The 26,245-nt window shown below is 39.7% G+C and overlaps 1 protein-coding gene across 2 annotated transcripts in view; it reads left to right on the top strand.

The window, feature by feature from the left end:
* CDH13 (cadherin 13) overlaps positions 1-26,245 on the top strand; it is a 482,277-nt gene that overhangs the window by 83,957 nt on the left and 372,075 nt on the right. For both annotated transcript variants that reach the window (XM_085306414.1, XM_085306412.1), the window contains exon 2: positions 5,555-5,666. In XM_085306414.1, coding sequence (XP_085162540.1) covers positions 5,555-5,666 — 112 coding nt within the window. The remainder of the gene's footprint in view (positions 1-5,554; positions 5,667-26,245) is intronic.

Raw genomic sequence — 26,245 nt, 5'->3', positions numbered from 1 at the left:
GTAATTCTTTTCAGGCCTTTATTAGGTTTTTGCAGGCTCTCATACCAAAGCTTGCTTTAGGTAAGCTTAGCTCGAGTTCTGATGTGGGGAAAGTATGATAGTAAGAGTACCAGCTTAAGCAAATACTCAGGTGAATTTAGCATGGCTGCAGTAACAACTGTGCAGCCGTTGACTGGACTACCCTGCTCAGTGATCGCTGGCTCTGAGCAAGCTGGATGTGTTTGCACTATGGAGATAACGTTTAAGGACACTTAGCTCTCATCTCAAAAGCAGTATACTAAGCTGTGCTGTTGCTCTGAGGTCAATGGGGCAAAATGATTAAGTGACATATCTTTGAGTACTAGGGATTTCTCAGCTGCTTTGTTCACCCAAGCATGGTAGTGTGCTGGCATCTTCTTCTAGCCCTGGCACCTCTGCCCTCTGTAGGCATTGCCTCTAGTCAGGAATGCCGTAACCTCAGACTACACCCTTAGGCAAATGTTTCTTGATTATACTTAAATATCTCTCTAAAGCTTTGTTTTTATTTTTTTCTTTTTTTTGAGGTGGTCATATTGACTCTTGCAGAAGTTGTCAGGTGCCTGRTACTACTGAACCTGACCCTACTTATTTAGAAGCTCAGTTCTGGGGTGCTGTTTCATCACAACCTAACTAGACTAAGTGCAGACTGTGGTCTGGCACTTCACAAGTTGCCGTGTTGAGCTGGTTTTCCCAAGTGGAGTGCTTTCTGGGGGCTGGCTTTCATGCAGCTGCCTGGTGACTTGATTCAGGGAGCAGATGTGACTGGAAAGAGTGTGGGAAAAGCGGTTGTGTTTCAGACAGAGCAACTCCCGGGGAGCAGAAGCAGCACGACCCTACCTTCAGATCCGGACGCTATGAAACTACTCCCATGTTTTCTTGTTTTCTATGTTATTCTTTCCGACCTTAAACAGTGTGGACTCCAGAGTCACCTAGGACTCTACATAGATGCTGAGACCATGTTAACCATCTTTACAGAGAACTTGAAATTGAGAAGCAAAATACCTGTCCAAATGTACGTACTGGCAAATCACTCCTCAAAATTGGTGAGACTTCCAGCATCATGGAAATCTCACTTTTACTGAATGCATGACAAAACTCTTACACATTATTTCTATGAGCACTTCCTTTGTGCAAGCTCCCTGTGCTAGATAGTCTTGTGAGAGTTTGTCATGTTCGGTTCCAGTTAATGGCAGCCTGGCAAAGTCGTACTGCCTCATGACAAGAGAATTGAATTCATTTGAGCCAATAAAATTATTCTAATTTGCATTTTCATAACCCACCCTGCAGTATCCTGAGTGCAAAGCTCAGATTTAGGAAAGATCTAAGTAGTAAATGGATATGTAGCCCCTTTAAAAGGATATATATCATCCCTTGAAGAATCTTAGTGCCAAATCTTAATAGCATTTCTTACAAAAATGACTTGAATTCGCTATCAGATTATGAAGTAGAGCTGCGGAATTCAGAACAGTTTTTTTTTTTTCTAAACCCCTTTGACAAATAGAGGTTGAATCCTAAACCACTGAAAACTTTTCCTCCAAAATGAAAACATTGAACAAATAATTCCACCAAATCATAACACGCTAGAAGTGAAAGTAGTTGCAGAGGAGCTGTTTTACTTAACTTAGTCACTTCATGATAAATAATTCAGCATACCTTTATGCAATGTTAAAATACCTTTGCTAATTATGCCGATCAGAGGGTAAGTTATGCAAGCTTTGAATTTCTGTGTCAACTGATGTTAAAAAATACAGAAGATGAGCAGAACTTTGTCCAGTCTGTATGTGATTTGATGAAACAAGTGCCTTAGGACCTGCAGACTCTAATTAGAATCTGCAGAATGCAAAATGAGAACCTTACTTACAAGTGTTCTCGTTATTCTGTTTAAGCATCCCTCTGTTAATTTCTTTTAAATAACTCCTTGTTTTAACTAGAGTGAGCAAAATCCTGAAATCAATAAATAGCTCTTATTGACTTCAGTGAAGGTAGGATTTCATCAGTGCTCTCTGCAAGTCAGTGCAACTGTGCTGCTTATTGCTTATGTTTTTTCTTTTATAGTGGTTCTCTCCTTTAGCCATTTTTGGGGTCTAGTTTTGTAGCACCTGAAGATAGAAGAGGCTTTAAAATGCAGAGTTCTCACTCTGCATGATGAAAATACTTTGTCATGTGCAATTTAATTCAGTCTTGGAAGTTCTCATTATTCTGATTGCTTTCTCTTCTCRGTTTTCAGCTTTTAAGATCACAGTATTTTATACGAAAATCTCAAGTTTTCATAGGCAAAAAGCACTTTTCTTTGGAAACATGAGGATTGGAAATTTGAAGAAGCATGAATTCTCATATATACTTCCAAATAAATAAGTCAAGAATAATAGTAAGAAAGTTCCCCCCCCCCCCCGAACAAACACTTTAGGAAGAAAAATCTAATTTCTTAAGAAGCAATTCATGATTTTTTCAGCTTTTAGAATTCAGTTTTACTCACTAAAACTGTCATAGCTATTTAGACTCTTTAGTGGGTTTGGTTGTTTTAGGTTGGTTTCTTTGCATTTAAAATTACTCCTGTGAAGTTAAAGGTAAAATATGATCTTCCAGAATATCATGCGCAGTGATATGAGATTTTTTTTCTTTTTCTTTTTTTGGTATGTAAAACTCCTGCCTGGGCAGAGGGTTTTCACAACCCTCTGCACCATTTACATCTTTACTGGAGAAGTCTTGCACGAGGACAACTTTTGCACTGTAAGGACAGCACAAGGCCCAGCTGATGTTGTGAAGCTCGTGCGTTTACGATACGAGCCGGTCCAACACAAATCGGGCTGATGGGTGTGAGAGTTTACGGCAAAAGCGGGGTGAGAAAACCACTTCTGCAGCGCGGCTGTGACCAGCCTGAACGGAGTTGCTTTGTGCACTGGGTCTGGAGGAGTCGGAGGGGACAGGCAGGTTTTGTGAGGCTGGGAAGGGTGGCAGAAGGGAGCTGGTAGGGGAGCCGTGGTGTTGCGGTGCTGTGCTTTAACAGCAGGGCGCTTCCCCGAGCAGGGGCGCGAAACTGCCGTCCCCCTCCAAGCCGTGCTCTGTGAGCTGCTTTCAGTGCACGTGTTGAGGTCAGCTAAGACCACCAGCATGTGTGTTGTTTTATTAACTTAAAAAACCAAAAAACCTCTGTTATTGGCTTAGTACCTCACTGGGAGCGTAGATCTAGCCCGGTAACCAAACTTGCGTGATGGGGATCTGAACTAGTGATGTTGCCTTACAGCGATCAGTAATAAATCCAGAAAGACGTTGTCAGGATATTAAAAGTGATTCTTCACTCTACGCCTCTGGAAAGCAGTAGATGATGGGCGATTTTGATTCCCCTTGTGAGGGGATACGGCATCTTTAGCATTCCTTGGCTTGCTTTCGGCAGGCTTCCAGCCCTTCGCGTTTACGTGAGCAGATGTTTTGCTGTATAATTGTCATAATCTTTATAAGAATGCATTCTTATTTTTCCTTAGTAAGTGGTGGGCAAATGATCTTTTTCTCCTGGGTGCTTGGTATAAATATTTCACAGATCCAGTTAAAAAAAAAAATATATATATATATATATATACACATATATATATGAATTCTGTAAGTATGACAATTTAAGCATTATTTTCCATGTATTTAGCTGAATTATTTCTTTAGGCAGCTAACTCTTTTATTATATCCAAAAATAGGAAATCTACATGGTGCTTAAATGCAGRGTCTATTTTGCTTTGAACAAGTCTTTACCTTCCAAGCAAATCTGCTTGACTTTTTTCCTCCAAGATTAATTTTCAAGTTTTTTTCCCAAAGTGAGGAAGCTCAACAGAAATTGTTTTAATGAGATAGACATCTAGTTCAATAGAAAGAAATTCCTGGAGAAAAATAAATTCCAAGAAAGATTGTGCTTCTAAAAGATAATTTAATTAAAAACTTAGTGTGGTGACAGATTGGACATGTTGTCTAACATCTTGAAAAGAAGAAAGTATTTGGAACTGCACAAGCAGAATAAAATTCTTTCACAGCGAGGCCAAGCCAGTGTCCTCCAGTTATTTTGCTGAGAGGAGAGGTCCTTGCTATTTGCTACGTCCTTATTACGTGAGGCTTCTGTGTCAGGCCTTCACAAGTCAGCTTGTGGCCTATTTAGATTGCCCAGATTTCAAAGTCAACTTATGCTGTCAGGAATCAGATAAAGTGGACATGTCTCCTTCTCGGAGAGTACTGACATCCAAAGCGGCCTTTTAATTTATAGCTCCRTAAGGCAAGGCTTTCAGCTCTTGGATGCCAGGAGCCAGGATATCTGAACGCGATTTGCCTCTTAGTTGCTGTACTAGTCCTTTAGGGGAAGAGTTATGTTTGTAGTTAAATCTCAGCTTGACRGAGTAATTCAGCGTATCTCGTTTGGGCTGTTTTACTGGTGCGGGCTGGTTACGTAACTCTTCGGTTGTTGGTTGAATCTCAAGATGGAAAACGTCTTCGCTCTGCTGTGGCTGCGTTTTTGTGCGTACTCTTTCAGTAACCCTGCGAGTCAGGATGACGTGTGCTTCAAAGACGTGCCCGTGCACACAGAAAACACGTGTGGAAARTGCACGTCTGTCACTGCTGCATGCGCGTGACCATTTAAATGCAGATTAGGCYGTCTTTTATAACCAGCACTCAAGTTCTATGCACAATTTTGAGGGCAGGCTTTGAATATATTTCTACAAGTGTCTGGTGCTTGAAGATAGAGGATGGCGTTGTCCATGTGGAGCCCTGAATCTCCAGTAAAATCTGTATATCAGTGTTGATACTTTGAGGGATCGGGGCACTGTGTTTTTGAGTCTTCATAAGAACAGCAACAACTACATGCATGTGTAGAAGTGAAAAATACTCAACTGGATTGCATCTTGATTGCTTGGTGCATTGCTTCTCTTAGTCTTTTTTTTTTTTTTTTTTCCCCTTGGTTGATCAAAGTGGCAAGCATAACACAGGTCAGGAAGGAGGAGAAAGGTGTCCCTCTGCTAYGTCTGAATACCATGAAAATGGGCAAGTAGTGGCTCAGGGAAAAAAYGAAGTCCCATCTGTTAGTAAATAGATTATTTTTGGAAAAGGAAACTTTTGTAATGTGGAACTTCACCATTGAGTAAAGAATTCTGTCTGTAACTGGWGGTGGATAACTGATGGTGGACTTCCTGAAACTAGAGCTTAATTTAAACACATTTAAACTTAGCTGGATTCACTTGTGTTTTTAGGAGCAGTGTTATGTCCTATAGTTTCATTAAGATTAAGCATATCCTTTATTGGTTGTGTGTGGACTGAGGACCCTCAGAATTACTATTTGTAATCTCTGTATTGGCCTGCAYGTATTAAAAAGTGAAAGTGCTACATAAAAATTATGGTTAGCAAGATTTGAAGGGGGAAGYGTTGATGTGATGGATGTTTTCTTTTATGAACATAAAGCATGATGTTTTGTTTATGAGCACTGAGCCCAAACCCAGTAGTGTTCCCMGAAGCCTACATGATTGAACGAGTGGATGTTAAAAGTCCATTTTCTTTGTTTCCTCAGGTTTTGCTGCTTGCATTTGCAGAAGATTTAGAATGCATCCCTGGATTCCAGCAAAAGGTTTTTTATATCGAACAGCCATCGGAATTCACAGAGGACCAGCCAGTTCTGAACTGTATGTTATTTTTGTATATTATTCTGCAAAAACAGAATGAACTATTGCTCATGTGTTCATATCACTCCCATCATTTATCAGAAAGCTTCTCTCTAAGTACATAGAATGCTGAATATGGTCGTGATTCTGCCCGGGTTCCCCTGCTGTAATCCTGTATTTATATAGACTTTGATCTGTTCCATGTGTTAGAGATGACAAAATACTATGTATAAATATTCAGGACAATATGAATGTTGTGAAAACTTGGAGTCTTCTACTCCTCTGAAGTAACTTTCCTCTGAAATCTTGGTTCTTACTCTCTCGGAAGTCAGTGCTTGAGTATTTCTCTGTTAACTTGTCTCTACAACTCCAAGTTTAAACATATTCTAAAAGCTTAACTCTGTCTATGCAGGTCCTGGTCTTTCCATAAAATTCAGAGGAGTTTGGATGAAGTCTGTGTTCATTAGTGACAAAAAAATTGTTACTACCCATGTTGTACAAAGGGAGTACTGGTAGTTCCAATGGCCAGGTGTCACCTAACAAAATCTAAGCTGTGTGCCCAAAGCATTAAACCAAAAGGTGGAATTTTGGAAACTTGACTTGCTTCGATCCTGGTGTTAATTCATTCAAATACATTAGTAAGCAAGTGTTACAGACTGCAATTTTGGTTCCGTGGGTTTGGGATTTCAGGACTACCAACTCAATATAGTACCTTTAAATCTTTTATATAGTACCTAAGAATCTTTTAAAAGGTAGCTAATGGTGCTATTCTGATGATCTCCGAACCTAACAGAATACATATTACTACATATACATATTCAAATTACTAATAGTTCCTTTGTTCAGGCTTGGTTGCTTGCTGTTGACGTGGGCATTCCCACTAGATATGTGACATGAGATACTAGTGCTGGTGTCCAGTAAAGAAATTGGATTTGAGTGTAGGGTAATGGTCTGGTGAAACTAGGAATTACAAAAGAATGTAATTCATTAGGTGCATATATTTTACATCTCAATTATCTCCTAGATATGATTATCACATATTGATATAATTGCTCTGTTATGCATGTTTGGATGAAATTATGGTATTTTACCTTGAAAGCTTAATATTAAAAATCATTGTGCATATATTAGACTTACCTGAGTCTGTTGGAATGATTATCTCAGACCAAGATTTAGACTTTTACAGGTGCTAAAATAAACTTCTAGGATCACCTCCTTCTCTCCCCTCTTCCCCCCCCTCCCCCAAGCATTTAGATGAGTTATTTATGAGCCAGAGATGCATCTGCAGAGGAAATTTAGATTTTAAGTAACAGTGCTACTCACTGGGATGCAAGTTCATTGTTCAGCTTGAAGACAGAATTCAAACTTCTAATTTCTAAGGCAATTTTGATGTTTTTAAGTATTTTTTCTTTATTTAGTGATGAACACAACTTGAATGAATTTAAATTCATGTGTGAATTTAAAGATACATTGTTAAAAGCAGTAGTTCATAGTACACAGGAGGTGTAATAGATTTAAGTGCACAGTGTTAGAAACCTATGTAAAGAAAAGTAATATTCACAAGTTTATTCAAAAATGACCTTTGTCTCCTCTCTGACTTCCTCTGAGTACATTGATGCTGTGGTGCATCTGGCCAGATCTGCGGATTTGTGCTCGTTCTGCTGGACGATGTGAGGTACAAGCTGTTTAAGCCAATGTTGCCTGGGCTGTTGTGTGGTGACCCAGCAAACTGTTGCTGGTGTGAAGCTGGCACGATAATTAGGATGCTGTCATTAATATGAGGAGGGGGGAAGAGCAGGAGGAGATTTGGAAAGATCTTAAAACAATCTTGGGAATTAAATTATTTTAATAAGCAGACGCTAAATTGGCCTAATGTGTAATGTTCAACAAAGGCAGACTGTCATTGCATGACTCARGCTAATTCAATCACTTGTAAATAGTATGTCCTTCATGCAGCAGTATTAAAGCTCTGCATAGTTTCTTCCTTCTAGCTGTCAACAGAATTGATATTTTTAATTGTCTGTTTGAACATACTTTGCATGCAGTTGCATCTTTTTATACACATTACCCAAGAGCAGTGTAATTCAGCAGTTGTATTGCAATGTGAGGCTTACYATGGCTCTGTAAATTAATAGAGCGAATATGCAAAGCAGGTCTATAGTGGTGATTGCTTTTGTAGTCCTCAGTAAGCCAAGGAGCGTCGTAATTTTTTTCTGAAGTGCTGGAAAACAGCCCTTTTTTTATCTCTCAATTTAAACAAGGRCCTACTGTAAATGTCAGTATCTCCGTAGTAATTAAATACAGGTTATAGTTTTTTCTTATGTATTTACGACTTTTAAATGTGATTGCGTTAATTATATTTTATGTTCAGTGGTGGGAAGAGGGAGAGGAGCTCAGACTGAAGGTGCAGAATTCTCCTCTCTTTTCACTAGAGTGAGGGGAAAAAGTTACTTGACGTATTCAGAAGACCTTTAAACAATTCTGACMTAAAATAAAAAGAAACCAGATTATAGAATACAGGAAAACTACTGCAGCTGTTTAAAATACTAAGAAGCCTTGTAGAGACAAGGGAAATATGTATATTGTTATGCAAATACATATTAAGATGAACCAAATATGAAATGTGATGGAGGAGAGCAATTTGTAGTAATGAGATAAATACAGCTAAGAAAGAAGACCTAGGAGCATAATGGAGATAACAGAAGTGAATTCAGTCCAGACTTACAGTAGCTGATAAACTGAGGGGCAAAAATTACGTTGGGATAAAATGAAGAGTAAGAATAAGAATCACTGAAAATTTTAGAATTATGGTGGATGAATGAGAGGAGACTGCTCYGGTTAGGCTAGTGTGGAGTGATTTGTTCTGGATGGATTCATTTTTGACAATTCTGAAAGTAAAAACAAAAATTTGTCTTTGAAATCTTCAAGAAAAATACGAAAACATTTCCATGAATTAGAAATTGGAAACAAAGGTCGTACTAAATGCCGGATTTGCCCTACTTTAAAATGTATGGAAACAAAACCAACCGTAAATAGAAGAGTGTTTRATTTTTAACAAAAAAGAAAACTTTTTTTTATAAAACAATTACCTGAAATAGAGAGATTCCCACAAAGGATTTTTGTTTTCTCAGTTAGAGGGGTGCAAGGAGGGAAAGGCTTATTTTGTTCTATTCTTTTCAGTAAGCCTTTTCTGATGCCATACCTCCGTGTTCATCAGTATTGCATCTGTTTCTTTTTTATCTAGCAATACACATATAGTCTGGATCAGATGTGAATGCATGGCTATATTTTTTGACAAAAGAAATGCATTTCTAGGAGGAAAAAATAGGAAAGCTTTTTTGGAATAAAGTCTACCAAGACAATTTTTTCTGCAGAAACTGGACTTCGTACTAGGTGGCCCAAAACAGGGCTTGACAGCCRGAGAAGTGGTATCCTAAAATGCCTTTAGAAGGCACAGAATTTCCAAATTCTCCTGACATTAAATTTTTTTTTCCACTTATTTAGATCTTAAGTTAAGAAGTCTTTAGATATCTGAGAGTAGGCAGGTGTAGTATAAGTTAGTTCAGGAGCTACCGAAACTTTATTCCTTGTATCTCTTACACCCTGAAAGAGGAGGAAATATGTAAGAAGCGAGAAGCTGTGGAAGATGCGTTAGTTTACCTTGTCTTCTGCAGTAGAACGTAGGGTTTCTATGTGTAGGAACGTAAGCTCCTAAGGAAGGCTGCAGCTCCGTTTGTATTTATCCGACCTTCCAGAAGAGGCAAAACTGTGGGCTCTTCCTGAATGTTGCATCTCCTTCCCGTTTGTTTCTGTGGGATCCTGTTGCTATTTCTTAGCTTGTATCTCAAATGCTCAGACTGAACTGCTTTTTATTGATTTATCATTGCATCTCGCTTTACAGTAACATCCAGCCTTACTCGGATCATTTTCTTTTACTAGTTTTGTATTCAGTACATTTTCCTATGGATTCTTTTCTAGTTAGATCACATTTTTTTCCCTTCTCCCTTGTTTTTTTTTATTTCTGCCTCTCCATTTTACTTCTGTTCTTCTGCTATTTGAAAAMCACCTTTTTGTGACTTCTCTTTAAAATATTGCTTCTGTTTTCTTAATCTGAATTCAAAGGAATTGTATTGCAGAGTCCCTRGTATAATGGGGATTAAAATAGAAACCCTCCCCCACACACTTCAGCTAGTTAGAACTTTGACAAAAGTAATTAATTTCTTTAAAAAATTGAAATGTTAAGCTGTATTTTTTTAAATAATTTTGCTTGACCAAATTCTCATTTTCTTGATGCTAGAAAATTTTCTTCATAAGTATATTTAAAAATAYTAGAGAAAGCAGCTAGTGCAATGCTGAAGTTCCTTTATTTGTATTTAATTTCAACAGATGGTTTTAATGATGCTCGCATGCTGCTAGTCTGTACAGTGATGCTGTTGTCTGTCATGAGCGCCTCCACCTCRTACAAAGTAGAACCTGTGTTCCAGCTTAGTTCCCAGCTCTGTACACACAATTCTGTGTGTTCAGCCCATTATCCGTAGGTAATCCGGATGTCATGTTGTCAAATTGCTAACTTGTAGATGTTTCTAAAATGCGAGAGGCTGGAAAAGCAGAGATCAAGCGTAAGGTCTTGGTTGTAACCCCAACCAAGGGGGGTCATGGTGCTTCTACTCRTGGTCTACCCAATTGCTTTTCCTTGGTGCAATTTAATTAAAGCAAGATGCTCCCTCAATATAGTAGGGGAGAGTTTGTAGAGCTCTAATCTGTCTAGAAGTACTGGGCAATGCCATGACTAGATCTTTTTTTTCGCTCCTTGTACCATTTTTAGCTCGTACCTAGGATGGACAAGATCACATAGGCAGGATTGTTATGCTGTTGATAAGGTGATAAGTGACAACTCTTAATGAAGGGTTTTACACCTTTTGGAAACATTTGTGGCTGTCAAATACTTCCCCTTCAGTGAGGTTGTGTTTGCCTAGGCTTACAGGTCGCTGGTAGCGACGATGCTCTGGCTTGCTAGACTGATAGAAAGTTCCTAATCAGGCCCATCAAATGTGGAAATGTAATTGTATTACATTAATCATGTTTATATTTAACACACATGAGTCTTGGCTTTTTGGGTGTTTTTAATTGACAATAAATCAAATAGTACACTTGAAAAATTGAGGCAATTAACATAAAGGCATTGGGTGATGTGTTGCGCATACTAAACTGGGGAATACATTGCCAGTGATTTAAATGTCAAAACAAAGGCAGTTTTGACCCTTACTTGAAAAGCTTTAATTTGGGTGTTAATTAATGGCTGACCTCTTCTGTCTCTTCTGTGATAGATTGCATGTTTCAGAGCTTGGACTGCTTCAAGATCAGGGCTTTGTCTGTTCATATTTGGCTATGTTTTTCATTTTGTGGGTTTTAACAAAGACTTTTCTAGTCAACCATATTGAAAATCTTTGTTTGCCCATATATTGGGAAATACATTAGTCTGCTTATTAATGCGTGAAGGTAGCTTTGTTATTGTTGAGCAAGGCTGTAGCTTTCAACAAGATTGCATTTATTTGAACTGTATAATGCCTGTAGAAATAAAGATTGGCGAAGACCATTTCCACTATTGCAGCATCATGTGTGTACATACATCATAGCGCTGATCACGCTCCTCATCAAAGCGCTTCCTACTGATTCTCSGCTAAATAGATGAGTCATGCGAGATTTGTGATTTATCAGACCTACTCTTCCCACTGATTACCAAGATGCTTGATTGTACAGATGGCCTCTTACTGTGAATGTTTTGTGCTATTACTGCTGTTATGCTTGACTGTTTACTCTGAATGATGCATGTAGTTATCAGGCACTTGATTCAACTCCACCGGCTCCACCTTTCCTGTGGGTTGCAGAGAGCCAATGAGGCAGTGTAATTCAATACACTGGAATGCACCAGGTGCTATTTTAATGCGAGGATTATACCTCAGTGTTGATTCTTTATGTTGAGTATTGCAAGTTTTAGGTACTTAGAACTAAAGGTGATAGGTGTAGCTTGCAAAAGGGCACATTCAAGTGAGGTATGATTTTGGCTTAATCTAATGCAGGGAAATCTATCTAGACTTGCATGTAATAGCTAGACACTATTAGCTATGGAATTTTCAGTTAATGGACGTGCATGTATCTGTAACGTGTCCCCACTGAAACATAGTTGGGCACGTTCAAAATAAAAGATGTCTCTAACATTTTGAATTTTACAAGAACCTATCTTAAAAGTTACTTTTCTTTCCTGTAAAYGGCTCAATATGTTGAAGAGTACTTATTTAGAAAATGTTGAAAAATACAACTTGGTTCCTGTGCTGGGCATGCTGTATCAGGTTCTGCAGAAGTAAGTCTGGCAGCCTATCTGTGTGGATAGCTGAATGATTTTTAAACTCCAGGATATATCTTAATGTGCACAAAGCAGTCCTTAAAACCTGGATATCACAGCTTGACTTCTGATAATTGAATGCATGATTAAGACCATATTTAGACACACAGAAGGAAAGAGGTATTTATTTGCATATGTATTGTTAATACATATTGCAACTGAAAGTAATATAAAATACCTCAGATGCACTTCTAAATAGATAGAGTATCATATCATATATGAAAACAGTTTAACATAAGATTAAAGCRAAAGAAAACAGAAATATGGTTGAGTGCCAGGTGGTCAAACATGTTTGCCTTCTAAGCAGTGCATGTCAACTTATTAACAGGACMTGAGGGGAAATGAGTTTGTGTATACATTTAACTTAAGTAACTTTTTCCCTCCAAAAGGAAGTAGCCTATTAGAACGAACAATCTGAAAGAACTAATTAGTCTTGGAAAAATGGCTTCAGATTTAAGTCAATCTCAAAGGGATGTAGTCACAAATCTACCTGCCCCAAGACAGCTCTTGTAAAGTAGGAAAAGGGAAAAACATGTAAGGGTCAAATCTACTTATGTTGTTAACAGGTTTCTATAATTATTCCAAGATTGAGAAAATCAAAAGCTAAAACTAGACAGCTGCTTGTCTGTTTTGTTGAGGAAAAACTGCAACTATAGTTTTTTATTAAAAAAAAAAAAGGAAAAAAAAGAATCATCTTTACTGGGACAGTGCATGCTATTAACCATGTGGTTCTGAATGCAGGATGGAAGAATAACAGATTACTTGGTTTGAGATTAGATTGGCTCCTGGAGACTTTCCAGGAACCATCATGTGTTACATATAATACTTTTTTGAAATATGTCGAGGCCTTGSTTGGTTGAAGCATGCCAGCTGTTGCTTTAATAGTCCAAATCAATGACCAACTGCTCGGCATTAGTGGGATGTGTCAGCTGCTCAGCGCAATGAAAACCCTCGGTTACTAATGTCCCYGGGTGCTTTAATGGAAGACTCTTCTGTTCATTTCTAGTTGGCACTTCCAAATCAAAAATCAGATTAAGTTGTTACGCCCAAACTGATTGACACCATAGGCCAAGAAGCAGCCTCATTGCCTATGGSTACATGAACACATTGTAAAGCCAAAAATCTTTATCCTTTAGGAGAATGAGTAGCTCGGAGTTGGACAAACTCAGCAAGCAGACGGTCTGACACAAATCGCTTGTGGCTAATGAGATTTAAAGTGTTAYTGAGGAAACGAGAGGTAGGGGCACATGTCTTCTGGCCCTGCTTCAGAGCTGGCATCGTGCTGCTGCCTGCTGGGCACCAGCCCATCTTGGCCAGGCGGGAGGCTGCTCTTGGTGTCTCGTGAGCAGGTGGAGATATGACACTGCGTGCCGAGACCTTTCTCCGCTTCTCCAGTATGTAGTTTTGTATTTTCACAGGCTGCATTTCTGACGGATCTTTTAATAGGAGGATCTTAAAGTGGCACYATTCRGAGGAGTYRTGGATAGCTAACCTCTTCCGTTACATTTCACAGTGCAATGTGGACATTTAGTGTGAATTAGTGGAAGTATGTGAGATTAAATCTCTCTTTAAACAGAGGATCTCATATAAGTTAAWGATATCTTAAAGCATGCAAGTGTTCTTAAAAACAGTTGTAGATGTAACTCACGATCATTTAACTTTAAAGATTTCTCTGCTAATCCAAATAAAATCATAACTTTTCCAATGTGATTATGGTCATGTTTCAGCTCAGTTTTTTTCTCTTTGCTTATTTAAAGCAGCCATGCCTAGGCAGGACAATTTGTGTGTTGTCCGCATTAATGCATGCGTTTCCATAGCTTTCTTGTGGCATGTGATCTTTCTATCTCTTTTTGGTAGTAAGTAACATAGGCAATAAATTCATGAAGTCTTTTTGAAATTTATTAGATTGAGTACTTTTTGCTAGCTGTGGGCTAGCGTTCTGATTTTGACCTAGTCTCAGTTCAGCTCACCCACCTGAACTACTTCTCTGGAGAAGGAGGTAATTTTCATGGGTTTGTTCTGAAAGCCCTTGTCATTGTGGAATGATTTTGACTATCTGTATGCCTTTTACCTACTGCTGCTTGTTAGGCAGACTATAGTTGTTGGAGTAAACACGTGTCATGTGAGGCAAATATTAACTAAAATATTTGTGCAACTATTTTGAATCCTTGTAAGAAAATGTCAACTCTGGTAGATGGTATGATCTGCTGAAAGAAAACATTGGCTTAAGAAAGCTTGACTGAAAACTATTACTTTTTAATTGAAATCTGGAACTTTTAAGCAACTAAGAGTGCGGGGAAGGCTTAGGAGATTATGCCTATAGCAACCTGGATGCTGCTTTTTAGATTGGAACTCTGTTTTCAGTGCTGTTTTCAATGCTGGCTTTGATCAGCTCCTTTCTTAAAAATCAGTGCGAGCTTCTCTCTCTCCAGGCTGCGGAGACCTGTGTAGAACTGAAGGGCTCTTAAAGAAGGCAAGAGAAGGGAAGTGTTGCTGGAGCAGCTAYGAGGCAGCAGATTGCAAAGGAGATTTTGCTCTGCAGTCAGAACTGCAAGCATGTTAGAAGTAAAAGACATTCTAATTAATGCACGGAACATCCTGCAATCAGGAATTCAGGTTTGGCTTATTGAAGAGCAAACTGTGAATCACTTCCATATTCCTTATCCTCAACTGTGGTGTTGACATTTCAGCTGCATCTCAAGTTTGTTTATGGACTGAGTTGTCCTGTCTCATAGAGGTTTTTTTTTTCCCCAAAACATCAAAAACTAGATTGTGTAAAATAGGCACCTTTTTGATTTTTGTTTGTTTCTGTATTACATCATGAAACTAGAATATGTTTATATTCTCTCCTCAATGAACTGGTTAGAAACAGAGTATTTGTAGAATGCATTCTAGCTTRGGAATATAGTTTAATTTTTCTTGTGCAGCAAAGAGCTAGTGGCAACAGTAAATGTGTGAAGACTTGCTAAAAACCYAAATAATTGCCTGGTTACAATTCCTGTAAACTTTATTTAGCTGAAATTTTAATTATAGTGCCAGCATCAACTTTGCAATAACACAGCAGGGAGATCTGTATAATTTGACCTTTATGAAACATTAACACAAATGTATAAAAAATAAAACTTCAACTTTGAAAAGTAAATACAATGAGAAACAATATAARGAATTGAGGGAGAAAAAAAGCATACATATAGTACTGTTTTTTCTGAAAAACACCGTTGAAAAAAATGCCCTARTATGGGCACAATGAGATGTTGGCTGATTTGATTCCCTTTATCTGGCCTTGTAAAATAAAAATAAAGCACTGGACAAACCTGCTATTGTGAATTACGCACTGGGCCAAGAGCTGCTTTCTCCTGAGCATCACAGAAAAAAMCCTGGTGTGACTGAAAAGGAAGGACAGACTAGGCCAGTCTGTACTGCAGCAACTTAGCATTGGCCTTTTTAGGAAAAACACCTGCTTTGACTGGTATATAGCACCAGAGTCACAAATATGAATGCACTTTGGGTTTTTTTCTGGCTGAAATACCTCATAAGTTGTGGCATGGCAACAGTGTGTTAAAAGATGAATAAAAACAATGTTCTGTTGTTGTAGAAAAGTGCTTAAGAATGCAATACGGGGCTTCCATTTTCTTTAATGTCATTCAAAGCATAGTTCAATCAATTTTAGCTGCTTTTTGTGAAACTAAATTGAAGCTGTAGACATAAGAATGCTTTCAGTGAGTTATTTTGCTTTATGTCCAATAATAAAAATCAAATTTGAAGATGTTTGAATGCCAAGGTTAGATGTTGCTCTTACATTAGCTACCATACTTGTTTTTTTTTTTTTTTTCTGCCTGTGTAACTTTCGTTTTGCTGTTTGTTTGACGGATGAAGTGTTAACTGCCCAAATCTATTCTTTAATTATATTCTGTGTTTTGTGCTTTACAGTAAGGTTTGTTACGGATAACTATTGTTAGTAAGGTGCATCTTTTTTTGTGGCCCACAATGCTATATGCCAGATATACTAGGGAAGGTGGGGAAGAGAAAGAAAAGAACATATATTAATTTTCTGGAGTKGAACTTCTCAAGACTCCAACTCCTGCTGTGGCAGAGAAATGCAAACCGAGGCTAATGGCTTGCAGACCTGCTTAAGGTTTGAAGCTGTCCTGCAAAGCCATCGCATGCATGGGGTGCTGTGTCTGTGCAGCTCTGGGGATAGCTTGATTCCCAGGACGAGCACTGAGCTTTTGGGGAGAAATTCCCTCTGCCATCTCCTTGTTGAGSAAGGGCGGGTGAACGTCCGTGGCGCGTCGTCCAGCCTGCTGAAGGACAGGAACTGATGCTCAGCCGTGTCCCTGTCTACCACAGCATCCTCACGCCAGAAGCCTAGGCTGCCCTCACGGAAGTGGAAGGGGGTTTCCTTGACTCCTTTGTGCGACTTTGTGCTTGGACGTGTTGTCCAATGCAAATAAACGGTATAGAGTGCAGGGAGGCAGCTGTTGGGAACCTCTCTGACCACACTCCTTGGGTGCTCGTGGTGGCTGCAGAGATGGCCAGTGAGCTCGGTTGCCTGAGTGTCTAGGTTTGGCTGTATTGTTGATGGTCTTTTTTATTGTTCTTGTTTCTTAATCTTGGCTTTTCTAGGCAAAAGTAGTATTGCTTAGCTTGCATCTGTAGAGGAACAACTTAAACATCATTTTTACAATGTTTTTCTACAAAGCAGTATTCTAGGAGTTGTACAGCATGATATGCATCCAAAGCTCATGAGTTTGAATTAACTTTCTGTGACATCAACTTTTTTTTTAATCTAAAGCCCTCTTTAGTAGCAGAGCTCATCAGTTCCCTCTTCTGATGAACAAGAAAAATGTTCAAAATGTTCTGTAATATTTGGTCTCTTTTTTGAGAAATGTCTGAGAGATGTTATGCAGGTAAGTGGGTGGTTTTTAGCACAATATAATAGGAGTTTCTGGTGAGTATAAATCAAAATAAGAAACTTTGTTTAAAGTTAGATTATTACTTCTGGCACTTYTGAGACATTGTATTTTAATAGCTTTTCCACTAAAGTCAGAGGAAGCTAAAACATAGAAGCTTTAACAATTACATAATAAATCTATTAATCTTAATGCCTCTGGAAATAGTAGTCATTGACTACTTACTACTGTTTTCATATGTCAGCATCATTTCCTAGAATTATACTAACTGCAGTTATCACTGACAATTAATTGAAACGAAATTACTAGTATGATGATCTAGACCTACTGGTCATTTTTTTATGTAAATCTTAGTGATGCCCTTAAGCATACCAAAGCCCTGGATAGGGATGAGCTCTCGAAGGAGGCAGGGGGAGGTGGGTGCTGCATCCCACTGCCCATGTCGGAGCAGACTGGGGCAAGGAGGGTGGCGGGCACGGGGTGGCCGCAGCCCCTGCTTGGGGATAGTGCCGCTTGCTAGAGCTGCTGGCACTGCCCCCACAAGGACTGACAGATTTTAATAAGACTAAGACACAAATTTTAATAAGACTAAGACACAAATAACTGTTCAGCAAGTGTAAAGACGAGCTTTGACCAAAGGATGCTGGAAATAGTAGCTCCTAAGTAAGGAGGTAGAAGCACGCTCTGTCTAGTGTATTGGTCGCGCTAGGCTCAAATGTGCGTGGTGTCTCCTTCAGAGCTGGGGAGCCAGAAGACGTGGTAGCAACCGCTGCCTTCAACTTGCCTTCTGTGGAGAAGCCTGTATGAGTTTCATAGGGTATTGCCAGCTTCGTGATGGTGGTGGCAGCCGGTGGAGGGTAATGAAGATGAGATGTGAATCCTTATCTCTGTCCAGAGAAAGAGGTGGTGCCCCAAAAGGTCAATTAAATAAAGCACCTGTTTAGACTAAAAGAAAATAGTGAGCAGATACCCAGGCACTCCTGTGATATTGTTGTGGCAGTCTTCAAGATCTTATGTGCTGCCCCATGTTTTCTCATCTAAGCTTTCCTGAAGAGCAGAGCTTTTATTAGTATCTACATGTGCCATATGCCCAGGAGAGTGAAGTGTGTGAGCTGTGCCCACATACCCTGCTTCACCCTTCTGTTGCCTCTTCCTTCTGTTGGAGCTGTCACTTTTTAAATTGAATAATGAATTATGGATTAAATGAGAGTGTGACTCTCTGGTTTGCCTATTTCCATATCAGCAAGGTTGTTTTTTTTTTTTTTTTTTGGTCCTTGCTCACTTGAATGCTCTTTTTAATATTAAAACCATTAGAAGTATTAGTGCTTTTAAAAAAAGTGTTTTTATAGCTATTTTAATAAGTATACAAGGAGAGGGAACTAGAACCTGCTTGTAGTGAGTGCAGAAGAATATTTGGGTATAATTTAACCTGTGTAGATATATGTAAACAACAGTTTCATCAGGAAGCAGAAAGTGTCTTGTTCTCTGGATTTTTCAAGCCACCTGCTGAATTGGCATTTCTGTGATTTTTTTTTTTTAATTTATTTTCCCTCTGCCTTAAAATGATGAACGGGGTACAACTGAAATGGCTCTGAGGGGCTGGCATATCTTGCTGGGTGGGAGAGTCTCCTAAGAGAGGGTGATGCAGGGTCCTGCAGCATTGGGCAAGGAGAACAGCTCATCTAGAGCCTTCCAGAGCCCTGGGAATATTCCTGTTGGGGAGCTGCTGGATGGGTGGAGAACATCTCCTATGCTTCCTTCTCCACCTGGTAATTCTTCTCCACTTTGGTAATTCTCCAACTTTTCTTTCTTAGAAATCAAACCTTTCTTTATCACAAGAAATGCTTTCTATATTGTGTGAAACAACTTTTGTTTTTGGCAAGAAAAATGTTTTTTCCTCTGAATTCAATTCCAGTGGAACCCATTTGCTCAACATCATCTATTTGGCAACTGAACCAAAACTAAATTATTTGTGCAACTCTAATGGTGTCAGTAAATTGATTTCAGTGGAACACTAGACTGCATTTCCTTTCTGGAGTGCCCTGAAGTGATCATTATTAATGATAAATGACAATAGAAATTTTACAGATAAATTAATAGCTTAGACATTGCTATGAAATGAGAAAAGCAATGTGGATGCCCTTGAAAGAACCTGAACATCTTAGTTCATCATCTGCTCATTGTTTGTTAATAGATCTTAAGGCGCCTATACTCTGATTTATTTGCCATTGACTTACAGTATTGAGAGCAATGTTGTAAAAAAATGAAGGAGCTCATTTAGCTGTATTACCTGGGCCTGCCACCTTGTGTGCCCGCAAGAAATGTAGATGGCTATGTTTTGCTTGGTGGTTTTTCCCAACAAAATGTAATATCTAAGCTCAAAGTGCTAATAGCAGCTTTTCCTGAGACTAGTGGATTTAATAAGCACGTACTACTTAAGCTATCCTTGTTTTGGAGATTTCCTCCAGGAAGACAATGGGAAATCTTCCTCTGAAAGCTGCTATGAACAAGTGAGCCAGCATAATGACAAGGAGTTAATGTTTATTAATCAAGGTGGAGTTTTTCCATCTTTCCAAGGATAATGTGTATATACTGGAGACAGTGCAGGCCACCAGATGTGGTGGTATGCTCTTTTTCCTTTGCCATGGAGTTGGGTGGTAGGGTAGTCGGGAACTATGTTAATATGACCCCAAATTTTTTGAAAATTTTTGAAATCTATTTTTTTTAAATCTAAGAAAATGGTTTCTATCAAATGTATCAATTCACCAGATTTTAAATAGGTTTTATCTTCTAATCTTACATTAATCAATGTATTCTTTTCTGATTGCAATAGCAGGATGAAAAAAATTCATAAAGGAAAAATATTTAGTATGAATATTTKTATCACTTTTTACTTTTAATAAATTAATCTGGATTTAAAGTTTTTCTACTATGCTACAACTAGAAATGGCATTTGATAATTCTTCAACTGTCAGAAGTCTGACTTCTACTGAAGTCTGATGTTCACTAATGGATACAAATATACTATTTTATGTACTTGCTGTCCTCCATTTCATAGTAAAAGATCTAATTACAAGTAAAATGGGAATTAAAACAGTGAGGTTGGGGGGGGGTATCTATTTTTTTTTCCTAAAGAAAGGGATAGAAATGCAATTGAGTGTATGTTGATCTGAAGCTTTCTAGGGCTTGGCAGAAAACCCCTGTGATAGTCACAAAATGCTACAGGAATTATAGGAGGTGCTGAACACTAATCCGAGTTTGACTTGCCATTTGTAGCTGAGTTTATGCAGTTTTGCTTTAYCTCTGGAGAGTGAAACCATCTGAGATCAGTGTAGACAGGAAGGTGTTGAGGTGTGTGAGTCAGCACATGGTCAGAAATTTCTTCCAGCCTCTCAAAGACTGAGGATTTTGATGGATATTATCAATAACAGTGCAAGCCTGAGAATAAAMTTGGCAAACTAAGTTAAGAAACACTTCTTTGCCTTATCCTGGAACATATCACAAACCTCCCTGCATTTTAGGTCAGTATCAGTGCACAAAGCTAAAATTTATCTTGAGAATTTAACATGTTCCCTCCCTGCCCCCCTCCCCATTTCAAAATAATGCTTTTATTGGTCTTGATGCTTTAGGGATTCCATTAAAAATCCCAGAACAGTGATTTTTTTTCCTCTAGTCTGAAACAAAATTAGTGTGCTCACTTAAATCATATTATACTGATTTATACCAATGAGGAGGTTCAGTCTTTTTATCCAAATCTTTGATATATTAATAAATCYTTGTAATAATCTTTCTATTATGCTGAATTATGTATTGATCTTGTTTTACAGTGACTTCATTGCAGCATTCTAGAAGGAAAAATAGGCTTTTAGATGTCATCCTGAAACTCCTGAATATACTATTATCTATAATTCTGTGAGGACCTAATCATACCTCMTTTGATTTCAATGAGACCTCTCTCATTGGCTTTATTTGGAGCTGAGACTTAGGTTGAGCTATTACMYTKTYAWTRAMARKGTAATTGTCATTTTGATTCAATTTTCGGTCTCTTCCGTGGTCTCGTATTTTAGTTTCTCCTGTGTGTGCAGTCTTGCTACATCTGGCAATATGTAGGATGCTGCATTCCTTAACTATAGTTTTAATGCAGATGCTGGTAGAGTTGGCTTAAAGTGAAAAATTGTGGGGGGAGAAAAAGGGAAAACTTTGTTAGTTTTGCTTACAAAAAGTTATTTTTTGGGATAGAAAAAATGATGAGCTGTAATTTGGAATTTTATCTGCCCCCTTTGTCAGTGTGATAAAGTCCTTCCTTTCCTTTGGAAGGATTTGGAGCATTCCCTTTAGGAGAACACCTGAATCCATGGCTGGTGCAGTGTATTGCAGAGGAGGAACCTGAGACACCCACCTCTGTCCTCAGTTTTCTGGCTATTTTGGCTGGAGTTCTGAAAATTAACAACTCTGTTGCATGTAGAGATCTCTATGCATCAATTTTAGTGGCTGCTCTTACAGAAAGTAAGAGTGGCATTTAAGAGAGACAAAGCACYTTATTAAAGCTAATGCTTTTCAGTGCTTAATATAATCTGTAATCCATGTGGACCTGTCATAATTTACAGCTTGCTTAGTCATAGCAATGAGTCTAAAACTGTCACATAATCTACATCTATGCTTCTGCACAAGAGAAATTGCATGTATTGCTTACTAAAGTTGGTGTCATGGTATTTATCTCATTGCTTAGAAGGTTATCCTCAGCTTAATTGGTGTGTCTCATTATTTATGTTGCCAGGAAAAAAAGGATTAACTATCGGGAGAGAAAGATAACAGAAGTTTTGCTGCATAAGATAAAGATCAATTTCTGTTTGTTTTTAAACATGATAAATGTAGTCAGGTTTTTGTGTTTTTGAGTCTTGTGCCTCCTGAGAATAATCTTATTAGGATAAAGTGGCCTGTGAAAGGTAATTAGAAAGATTCCCATGAACTGGTCCATGCACATGCTGTGCTCACTACCCTTCTGATTAATGCTCATTTTGATTCTTTTTCGTGGGATTTATTTACTTATTTCACATATAATGTATGTAGTTTCTTTAACAGTGTTCTGTGATTTGAAAACATATTACTATATTTGAGCTTCATGTACCCCTGAACTTCTGCCCCGCTCTTGCGAACAGGCCACTCTTGCCTCGTGCAGCTCTGCTGGCCTGGAGCAGGGGCTTTGCGTCCCAGCACTGTTTTTTTCCAGAATATGGACTAACTAATGATTTTGTGGTGGTTGGTGGTTATTTTTCTGTTGTGCATTCTTGTTTTTGTTTGTTTGTTTGTTTGTTTTTGTTTTTAAACGGAGCACCCAAACTGTATGTTGAGCTGCAATCCTTAATTGGAAAACCCAGTTCTCTATTTACTGTGAAATTTTCACAAGATGATGTAGAAGGCCACGTAGAGGCAGGAAGTGTCACTGAAAGGTGAGTTTGGGTCACACTCAATGCAATGTCTAATCCATACAGATAATCAACACCAATAACTAACATCATTAACATGTAACGATGCTTATGAATAATGGGATCAGTGAGGAAAATATTGTGCCTTTCAGCACCAAACACAGCACCTTGTATCAGCAGTCCTGATTTTACACTGGTCTCTGCCTTCCATCATACTGTTCTCCCTAATGTGTCCAGATCCCTACCTTGCTGAACCCTTACAGCTTATACTATGTTTTCATATATATATATATATAAGTATATATATATATATATATATAAAAATTGTGTTTTAGTGAATCTTAGTAAAAAGACAGCAAGATCTTAGAAAACCAAGAAAAATCTTCCTTTGCATGCCTGTAGATAGGTAGGGAACAGTCCTCCTGACTTACCCAGTGGGATTTTCTTCCCCTGCATTAGCTTTTGCTACCCTAATCTCCTTGAATCTACCCTAACTGGGAAACAGCAAAGAAAGAATTAATAGTGAAAAGAGGAGGCAAGAGTGGATGCACCAGAGCAAGGTGTTGTCAGACGGGAGGAAGAGAGGACAGCATCTCAAGAGGTCAACAGAAGGAACGATTCACTCCGAGACCCCTTTCCCCTGCAGATGGACAGGGTGAGGATCCAGGAGACAGGCCTGTGGGCCTCAGCTCCCACAACGGAAAACCCAGGGGAAGGTTTCTCTCTTTATTGTGCCTTTTGTGCTACGTACATGAAAACGTGTTTTAATTCTYTTATTTACCTGTGAAAATTCCAGCGCTTGTTGCCTTTCGCCCACTCTCTGCTCGTGGCCGGGTCTGAGGGTTCTAGGAACAGCTCTGCTGCTGCTAAGTATCTGCCGGCAGATACTGTTAAGGTATCTTTTAATTAATAGCGCTCCTTTGGGTCTGCAGCTTCTCTGGGCAGGAGGACTCTGTCTCTGGGAGGCTTCCGAACTCATTTCGCGTGCTGTGAGCACCTTTCGTGAGCTGTGCCGCCTCAGTGGCGATCCCAACTGTGTGAAATCGGTGCCGCGGGGCACCCTAGGTCCCCGCCACCCACCTGCGTCCCGAGCCCCGTGGCTCCGAATGCTGCCCCTGCTATGGCCTGCAAATAAGCAGACCAACAGAGCTGACCAAAAGGTTTCTGCAGACAGTGTTTCCCTTGCTCTAAAATCAAATGAGATGCAGAGCCCATCTTAAAACAGCCTGGCTGGGGGAATTGGAGAGGGGAGGGCTATTATCAAAGCTGCCTCCTATTTGCACCGTGTACAAGGACATCCTGTAGCTAGTAAATAATTGTAGCTGCTAGAAGTAATGCGACCTCTGAGGCAGGGAATATCCTCCTACAGCTGTTCTGTGTTAGTGAGAGCCTTGGTAGATCACTGCTGGAAACTCATGGAGATTAGCCTATTTTCCAGGCACTGCAGTACCTTTAAAATGCTGACAATGCTAAAAATTCAGCAGACTCTTGAAAGATGATTTTTTTTTTTTTTTTTTTGGGGGGGGGCTCAAAGCTTGGGTGGTTTGAGCTGGAGTGCCCTGCAGGGTTGTCTGGGGGCACTAAATGGTAGCTGCAAAACCAGGAGCCTAGTGCTGGAGAGACTTTTAGGAAGCTCAGTGCGTTGCCCCAAGTCCCTCAAATGAAGGATGGCCTGAGTAGTTGCAGGTCAGGTCTGCACTGGATGGGGCTGCTGTCAGAAATAATAATAATAATAATAATAAAAAAGCCCAAATGCCCCCCAAAACCCACTGCAGCTGTTTTCTTATTCCTTTATATATTCTGCCCAAATCTTTGCAGTGTTTTCTGCTTGGCCTTGCTTTTATTTAGCTGGTTTCTCTGTATATTGATCTCTGGCTGACAGCTAGTTTACGGGCAGCGTTCGTGCCCCACAGTGTGTACGCTGAGCAAAAGGGAGCCAGGACTCCACAAAACCTCGTCCCTGTTGCTCATTAACGCTCTGGCTACATCCAGAGTCATTAGCCGAGCGTGCCTGGGACTGCTCGGTGGCACAGAGGCCCGCTGGCACCGCGCCGCCTGCATCTGTGCCGTTAACTTCTCGCTCCGGCAGCCACCGCGGCCGCAGGCGAACTCTGCGGCGAGCGATCCCTGACCAGGGATTCGACCCCTGGCTGGGTCCAAGGGTGACGTGGGACGGCGGCGCGAGCTGAAGGCGTGCCGTGGGTGTGCTGGTAGTTCAGTGGTGTGGGTGGCTGACCTCCAGTGCCAGGGAAAACATCTTGGTACTGTTCAAATTATTATCACAGGCCTATGCTGTGGGTTCAGCTGGGGCGGCTGGAGACGGACTGGTCCTGTTCTCCAGAAAAAGCAAGCAGGAGGAGGAATAATGTTTCCTCTGGTTTTGCTGAAGCCCTGGGTTGGACAAGATACTTGTGGACTTGAAAGCCTCTGTTTGTAGCTGGGGTGGGGGAAGGACTTCTGAATTGTGGCCACCCTCGAGAACCTCTGGAGGGTTGCTGCTGCTGCTGCAGAATCCGGGACCCCTGTGGCGGAGCGGGGCTGGGTCTCAGGGCACTGGCTCTGCGGAGCCAGGGTCCTCTCTGCTCCCTGACCGCAAAACACGGGCTTTGCATCTTGCCTGGCCCTTCCTCGTGCTCTGCACCAGGCAAAACTGCTGGCCTGCAGGCGCTGCCTTGCGAGGCGTCTGCTTTTGTCCTCCTCCTCTTAGCCCGGCTCAGAGCGACAGTGCGTTTTGTTCTGCCGTTCCTGGTCTGGTGTGCAGCTCAGTGGTTAGCCTTCCCTACGTGGGGTTTGGAGATTCTTATGTAAACCCTTTTCTCAAGAAATTGCACTGCAACAGGTAGGCACAAACAACATAAAAAGAACCATACTAAATGGCACAGTGAGTTTTGGATGTACCTCTTCATGCTTGCCAGATTCGGTGGTTTTCTGTTGAGGACTGAAGTATGCAGGGAATGCTTTTCCTGACTCTTAGTGCTCTTAAATGTTTGTAATTTTTGGAAAATACACTATGGTTATGAAGTTAAGACCATGGGAATATTGTCTCTTCTCTTTGGTCCTGCTTGTTGCGTGATGCATGTACGTACTGCTAGCGAAGTCACTGAGACTGGCAGCAAACTTGTGCRCTCATTTATGAGGAAAACATGCTTATGTGGAGTGCTGATGGGGTATTTGGCTAACGACCTGTTCAGCTGTGGGTACTGTACACAGATCATGAAATGTTTACTTCCAAATTTAACAAATTAACTTTTTTTGTAGTTTTAGGAAGGTTTATTTTTTAAGYTTCTTTTTTGTTCTTTTTTAATCCGAATCAGACATCTTGACAAACATAGCTTTCTGCTCTACGGGAGAAAGCTGCAGCTGCAAAGGTTGCATGAATTATGCCAATCATTTGCAGATGTTCTGAAGGAAAAAAAAAATCCTTAATGCCAATAAATTATAGAAAAATGTTAGATACRCTCTTATCTAAAAAATGTGCATGGTGGCCGCAATGCATCAAATACTGTTAATACATTGACCTTTTAGAAGAAAACGTGTTATGCTGTGGCTGTCTTCATATTTATAACTGTGGAATGCTGATATACAAAAGTCAAGCTATTAAACAGTGGAAGAAATGGAGTGAAAATGTGTTTTCTTTTGTCTGATATTGCTATTTTGATAGGTACATTCTTCTCTTTTCTGCGTTGAGTCATGCTGCTCTTGAAATCATAAAACACAGAGATAGATCAAATATAAGGTAACATTTCAGCAAGTTGAATCTTACTGAGTTTTGATGAGTTGGTTCCAAACCTCAGTGACCAAAGGCTGTCATTCAACAGCAAAAGCTAGGAGAACAGTAGGGGGAAGGTGGGTAGCACC

This window comes from Rhea americana, unplaced genomic scaffold, assembly GCF_003343005.1.
Source record: "Rhea americana isolate MKP2758 unplaced genomic scaffold, rheAme1 scaffold_24, whole genome shotgun sequence".
Lineage (NCBI taxonomy): Eukaryota > Metazoa > Chordata > Aves > Rheiformes > Rheidae > Rhea > Rhea americana.
The sequence above is the reverse complement of the archived record's forward strand: the minus strand, read 5'-3'. Positions and strand labels throughout refer to the sequence as shown.